The sequence below is a fragment of the Dipodomys spectabilis genome, unplaced genomic scaffold (genome assembly GCF_019054845.1).
Source record: "Dipodomys spectabilis isolate Male_0828 unplaced genomic scaffold, ASM1905484v1 ptg000003l, whole genome shotgun sequence".
NCBI lineage: Eukaryota > Metazoa > Chordata > Mammalia > Rodentia > Heteromyidae > Dipodomys > Dipodomys spectabilis.
Genome location: NW_024870680.1, coordinates 16,234,019 through 16,241,066, shown reverse-complemented (window position 1 = coordinate 16,241,066; position 7,048 = coordinate 16,234,019). Strand labels below are relative to the sequence as shown.

Sequence of the window (7,048 nt, the reverse complement as noted above, 5' to 3'; positions counted from 1 at the left end):
GCCTTATCCTATCACTTGAAGTACCTAAAAATCTTCACACTCTCCCCTTGGAAATGTGCATTTATCCAGATACTGGTGAATGTTGAATGCACCCATCCTAGAATGGATGAAGATACAAGTGGAGAGATGAATGGAAATGAGAATGACTAAATTGTCTAAGTTTTGAAATCTGAAAAAGGGCGGGGTCTGGCAGAGAAGGAATTACAGAAGAGCTGAGTGGGACATTTTATTCTGTGCTTACCAGAGCTCTTCTACCCTGTCTGTGCTGTGGGCAGAGATCACTGGGGACAGCCCAGGCTCTGAATCTGTTGCCAAGTCTAGGGAGAGGCCAACACCAACACACCTGTGTGTATTCCAAGCAGCAAAGGAAGTTGAGGTAAGGTGAGAAGAGTAACAAGGGTGGCTGGCAGATTTGTGCAAAGGAAGAGGAACATGTATTTTCTTAGATCGTTATGGGACTGGAGATGTAGCTTGGTGGTGGAGAATTTTCCTAACATTTGAGAGGCCCTGGAGTCCATGAGCAATTTCACAAAAATAAAAAGGGAAGGAAAGAAGGAAGGAAAAGAAAGAAGGAGGGAGGGAGAAAAAGAAGGAAGAAGGAAGGGAAAGAAGGCGGGAGGGAAGGAAGTAGGGAAGAAGGGAAGGAGGGAGAGGGGAGGGATGGAAGGGAGATGGCTTATTCTGGCTCCTGTGGGGAAGCGCACTGTTGGAGGGAAAATCTGGCCCTAAACACAAAACTCTGGAAGTGAGTTCCAGGGGATTTTTAAGAGGCTTTTGGCAGGGCCCGGTGGTCAATGCATGTGGAGATGGTAGGGGAGAGGAGGAGGGCGTCTTGATTACCTCTTAGGTGCTCCAGTAGCAGAGCCCAAAGGAACATAAATCTCTGAAGTGAGGGCAGGAATGAACAGAGAAGGGGACTTTCACTTTCATCAGGCGCCTGACTCTGTGTGTGTATCTGGGGACTTTTGGGTTGGACCACTAAGGTTTCTGGGGAGCCTGAACTCTGGGCCTGGGCGCTGTCCTTCAGCTCAAAGATAGCACTCTACCACTTGAGCTACAGTACCACTTCTGGCTTTTTCTGCTTATGTGGTGCTGAGGAATCGAACCCAGGGCTTCATGCATACAAGGCAAGCGCTCTACCACTGAACCACCTTCATAGCCCCTTGGCATTTATTTTTGGTGCATTAGCTCTGAGAAGTGATGGGGGGGGGGATGGTGCAGGGAGAGCGGCTTTCAGAGATTAGGGAATGAAAGACAAAAAGGAAGCCAAGCTGTTTAAATACCACCACGCTTTCCATTTCTGTATCATTTAACCAAACACTGTCATGTGGGTCATGTCACTTGATCCTTCTGCAATCTGGAGGACTCAGCAGAGCTGGATCATCGTCTCCCCCCGGCTAAAAGGGCTTCCAGGCTGGCGTGGGAAGCAGTCCAGAGTCTGCAGAGCATTGGCTGAGGTGGGATGAGGGCACTGTGTGTCCCTGGCCCTTTTCCAAGGAGCCAGGCACGGGCTTACCCTGTTTAGTTACTTGCATATATCAAGGCTAGAAGGATGGGGAGGGCACAGACAGAGTATCTAACTTGGGAAGACTGCCATAGGACTCGCCCACTAACTCCAGCTCTCTTGGTGGGAGACAGGAGGATCCCCCCTCCCCCTTGCCAATCTTCTCTAATCTAGCCTCAGCAAGCCTAAGGATTCCAGCATTGAAGGAATAGGGTCTGGCTTCATCTTTTACTGCAGGGATGAGGAGACTGAGGCAGGCGGGGTGAAGGGTGTCCCCTGGATGGATCTTTCCTTACAGGCCTTGTCTTCCTAACCACAGCTCCCTCTGCGGGGCTAGAAAGGCATGATGTGGAAATGGATGCTGCTTCTGCTTCTGGCCTGGGGAGCCATCACCTGCAGTGCCAGGGACAGGACAGACCTGCTCAATGCCTGCTTGGATGCCAAGCACCACAAGACAAAGCCAGGCCCTGAGGACAAACTGCACGAGCAGGTGAGGCTGCAGTTCAGGGAGGGGCCCATGTTGACTGGGAGGAGGAAGCCAAGGTGGTGGGGGAGGAGTTGAGGGGCCAGACCCTCCACCCCCACAAGGTGTGGGGGAGAAGATGAAGGTGGTAGGGAGAGTGATATTAGGGGTGTCCTCCCCAGGGAGGAGATCAGGTGGTGGGCAATGCTGGGGAGGAGGCAGTCAGTCTTTTGAGCTCCTGTGGGATGGTGCATGCTTCTTGTGCATGGCAGGAACTCATTCCAGATGGTTCTTTATAATCTAGTAGATGATGGCCTGCACATTACACTAGTCACAGAAACACGTGGACCATATAGGAGTTGGATAGACCCAGCCCTGGTCGGGGGTCAAGGGTGGGATTGTGGGGGGTTCCTCCATAGATTGAAGTGTGAGAGACACTGCAGAGGTAGCTCTTTCTATGCTTACTGCCTGCCAGCTCTGGAATGTCAAAGATAAAGAGGGTCAAAGCCTCTTGTGACAGTGACCTGGGGCATGGGCCTAGAAACATTCATGCCAGTAGACCCCCACTCTATTAGACTCATTGTGTCCTTTTACATGGCAGTTATGGGTTGGATCCTTCCATTTTATGTCTTTCACATCGCTAATTTGACAGATATGTATCAACATGTCCAGTTTCTTCTTCTTTTCTTTAAATATTTGTGTGCCAATACTGAGACTTGATCTCAAGGCCTGGGTGCTGTCCCTTAGCTCGATTTCTTTTTTTTTCTTTCTTTCTTTCCTTCCTTCCTTCCTTCCTTCCTTTCTGTCTGTCTGTCTTATGAAGTTTAGTATTCTACCAGTTGAGCCACAGCTCTACTGGTGTTTTGGCATTTAATTGGAGATAAAGAGTCTTATGGACTTTTTGCCTGGGTTGACTGCAAACCACAATCCTCAGACCTTAGCTTCCTGTATCCCTAGGATTATAGGCATGAGTGACTGGCCCAATTCCAGCTACCTATTGGTTGAATTGGGGGTCTCACAAACTTTCTGCTCTTGCTGGCCTGGAACCCCGATCCTTTCAGTCTCAGCCTCCTGAGTAGCATGAGCCACCAATGCCTAGCTCTTTACTTTTTATAAGCTGGATGCTGATGGCTTGTGCCTATAATCCTAGGAAGCTGAGGTATGAGAATCGTGATTTGAAGCCAGCTTGTGCAGCAAAGTCTGAGAGACTCATTTCCAATTAACTACCAGAAAACTGAAAGTACACTGTTGCTCAAAGTAGTAGAGCACTAACCTTGAGCAAAAAGAACTCAGGGACCGAGTCCTGGCCCTGACTTCAAGCCCCACAAGACTTGGTGCTGTGGTTTAAGTAGTAGAGTGCTAGCTTTAAGCACAGAGAGGCTCAGGGATGGAGCCCAGGCCCTGAGTTCAAGCCCTAGGACTGGCAGAATAAAATAAAAAATAAAGTGTGCTCTATAAAATGATAACTGTTAGCCCCAAGATAAGACTCACCTGGGCTCTCAAAGTCCCCTCATCACACTAGTAATTGTATTCCCCCCCCCCAAAATGGGGGGAGATCTGTGAGGTCAAGGACCATGGTGCTCTTCTGGTGAGTTTTCCCAGGACAGCCTGTTTGGTCAGGCTGCAGATGGCAGGAGGTGGGAGAATTATTGGAGGATTCAGTCCTGGCTTCTCCACCTAGTGCAGTCCCTGGAGAAGGAATTCCTGCTGCTCCTTCAACACCACTCAGGAGCTGCACAAGGACACCTCTCTCTTGTACAACTTCAATTGGGATCACTGTGGCAAGATGGAGCCTGCCTGCAAGCGTCACTTTATCCAAGATTCATGTCTGTATGAGTGCTCACCCAATCTGGGGCCCTGGATCCAGGAGGTACCATTGTCTGCTTATCTCATTCCCATTATGTTGCTTCCTGGCTCAGTACCTTCACAGCTGCTAATATCCCTACTCCATCCAGGTTAACCAAAACTGGCGCAAAGAGCGGTTCCTGGATGTGCCATTATGCAAAGAGGACTGTCAGCGCTGGTGGGAAGACTGCCGCACCTCCTCCACCTGCAAGACCAACTGGCACAAGGGCTGGGACTGGAGCTCTGGTAAGAGTCGAAGGGGGTGGAAGATGGAAAAGAGAGTTTGAGGTTTTGAGGTGGGAGTGAAGATTTCTGGGATGGCTAGAAATGAGTCCAGGGCTTAATATTTGTGTCCACTATGTTTCTGCTTGCAGGAGTTAATAAGTGTCCAGCCAAGGCTGTTTGCCGCACATTTGAGTTCTACTTCCCCACACCAGCTTCCTTTTGTGAGGGTCTCTGGAGTCACTCCTACAAAGTGAGCAACTACAGCCAAGGGAGTGGCCGCTGCATCCAGATGTGGTTTGATCCAGACCAGGGCAACCCCAACGAGGAGGTGGCCAGGTTTTATGCTCAAGCCATGACTTCTGGAGCCATATACCCTGGGAGAGGGCTCTTCATACCCAGCCTGGCCCTGATACTGCCACTTTTACTCCTTGTCTGAATGCAGTCCTCCCTAGATCTCTTCTCTGCTACCTAGCAGGCTAAAGGCTCATCTGAGTTCTTACAATTGAGGGAACCCCAAATCTACCTGTAATCTATTACTCAGCCCTTTATCACCCAGTTCTTGCTCCATGGTGAGGTTTGGGGGCAGTGCTAATAAATTTGTACACATCACTAGCTGAAGAATTATTTTCCTTGTGAGTTTGTGGCTGGGTGAGGGATGGATCTCCTAGTGTGTGGATTTCTTTAGATTAGAGCAATCACACCTGTGTTTAAATTCTGACTCTTAGCCTGTAATCCTAGCTACTCAGGAGGCTGAGATCTGAGGATCAAGGTTCAAAACCAGCCCAGACAGGAAACTCCATGAGACTCTCAGCTCCAATAAATCACTCAGAAAACAGCATCCAGGCCCAGAGAACAAGCCCTACCACTGACCAAAAAAAAAAATCTCGGCTCTTTCACTTTCTTTCTTTCCTTCCTTCCCTTCCCTCCCTCCCTCCTCTCTTTCTTTCTTTCTTTCTTGTTACTGGAGCCACAGCACCACTTCCAGCTTTTTCTGCTTAATGTGGTGCTGAGGAATCGAACCCAGGGCCTCATGCATGTGAGGGAAGCACTCTACCATTGAGTCAACTTCCCAGTCCAACTCTTTCACTTTCTATGTAAAAGTGCAACAGTTGTAACTTTGTTTCCTCAATAAAATTGTGATCTCAATCCTTTCCTCCAGGTAATGAAATAAAACGAGCTTTTTCCTAGAAAGAATGTGAATTTGTACATTAATAGCCCCAAGGAGAGCCAGGCCCAAGAGTTTTGTTTTGTTTTGGGTCAGGTAATAGCGCTTGAACTCAGGGTCTCACACTCTTTACACTTTTTTCTTTTTCTTTTTCATCGGGTTGTAGGGCTTGAACTCTGGGCCTGGGCACTGTGGCTGAGCTCTTCAGCTCAAGGCTAGTGCTCTACCACTTGAGTCACAGTGCCACTTCCCATTTTCTGGTGGTTAATTGGAGATGAATCTCATGGACTTTACTGCCTGGGCTGGCTGTGAACCATGATCCAGATCTCAGATTCCTGAGTAGCTAAGATTACAGGTGTAAGCCACTGGTGCCCAGCTAGGGCCTCACATTCTTGACTTTTTTGTTCAAGATTGTGGCTCTACCTTTTGAGCTACCCCTCCACTTCTGGCTTTTTCTGGTTCGCTGGTAGTAAGAGTTTCAAGAATTTGTCTGCCCAGGGGCTGGGAAGGTGGCTCAGTGGTAGATTTGCTTACCTCACATGCATGAGGCCCTAGGTTTGATTACTAGCACCACATAAACAGAAAAACCTGGAAGTGGCACTGTGGCTCAAGTAGTAGAGCCTTGAGGTGAAGAGCTGAGGGACAGTGCCCAGGCCCAGAGTTCAAGCCCGACAAAAACAAAAAACAATTTGTCTGATTTTGGCTGACTTCCAACCACTGTCCTTAGATCTCAGCCTCCTGAATAACTAGGATACAGGCACCAGCCATTAGAACCTGACCTGACTAGGACTTTATATTCATACTAGTTCCCAAACATCTTCCCTGCCCCAGCTCTCCTCTCTCTGGTTTGGTGTTCTGCAATGGGAAAGCTGGGGATGGGAGTCCAGGGAAAGCTCTGTATGCCCCGGGTGGGGTGGGGGGTTGGGAAGGGGGAATCACCCTACCTAACATGAAGATTTAAGTGTTAAGAGTTAGGACCTGGGACTCTCAGAGGAGAAACAGAGCCAATTGGGAAGACAATCTGGGGGATTCCTGCAGAGGAAATACTCAAGACCGGGCCAAGTTCTGTGCTCTAGAAACCCTTAGGGGCTGGCTTCCCAGAGGCAGGAGCAAGACTGATTTTGGAAGACTGCTCAGCAGTTGCATAGCCTCAGAGCTAGACAAGACTTGATCTCTGGGTTTCTTGCCTTCTCTTATGCCCTCAGAAAAGTCTTTGTCTCCACTTCTCTACCAGGATTCTCCCCAGAGACACATAGGTAGCTGTCTGATATCAGCCCAAAGGCGGTTCAGCTGGGACTAGAACCCAAGCGTGCAGACTCCTAGTCTGGATCTCATTCACACACCTGCGTGCCTCCATCCCCACCCCCAGCAGGCTCCCCTTCCCAATACCAAAAGGTGACTAATGGGGAAGTTGGACACAGGTTGAAGAATAAGTTACTGGGCTCCTGGCAGGATCAGGAGACAAAGGAGGGCGGGCGGCAGCTCTCTCAAGTTACTGTGTTTATCTAGTGTGTGAGGTCCCACAGAGCTCCTCTCCAGGATTCAGGACTCGTTCCAGCTGGGTGAAACCAGCGCGGGTTAGAAATGGAGGAAGCTCCCGACGACTAATCTAGATTCGGTCAACAGGTTCAGTTTAGCAAAGTGAAAGTTCTCTCCCGGCTTAAAGGGATGCTCAGGCAAACAGCCCAAGAGTTGGCGGCCGGGGGCGCCCGCTGGAGGCCTGCGCCTTTAAGGAGCTCAGGGGAGGAGAGGCGGGGCAGGAAGAGGACTCCCGGGAGACTCAGCCACCCGCGAGCGCTTTTTTTGGGAAGGGGCGGGCCAGGCCCCCGGGCGGGTGCCGCCCCCT

At 49.8% G+C, this 7,048-nt stretch overlaps 1 protein-coding gene across 5 annotated transcripts; it reads left to right on the top strand.

Moving 5' to 3' along the window:
• Positions 1–239: 239 nt before the first annotated feature.
• Folr2 (folate receptor beta) lies at positions 240–4,649 on the top strand. 5 transcript variants are annotated; one of them, XM_042689248.1, is made up of 5 exons: positions 240–376; positions 1,824–1,994; positions 3,649–3,837; positions 3,923–4,058; positions 4,187–4,649. In XM_042689248.1, the coding sequence occupies exons 2-5, from the start codon at positions 1,848–1,850 to the stop codon at positions 4,471–4,473; spliced, it is 759 nt and encodes a 252-aa protein (XP_042545182.1). In that variant the 5' UTR covers positions 240–376; positions 1,824–1,847; the 3' UTR covers positions 4,474–4,649. The 5 variants fall into 5 exon arrangements, with proteins under 5 accessions (XP_042545182.1, XP_042545190.1, XP_042545199.1 ...); XM_042689256.1 differs by having other exon boundaries at positions 1,803–1,994; XM_042689265.1 differs by lacking the exon at positions 240–376 and adding an exon at positions 1,348–1,457.
• Positions 4,650–7,048: the final 2,399 nt, after the last annotated feature.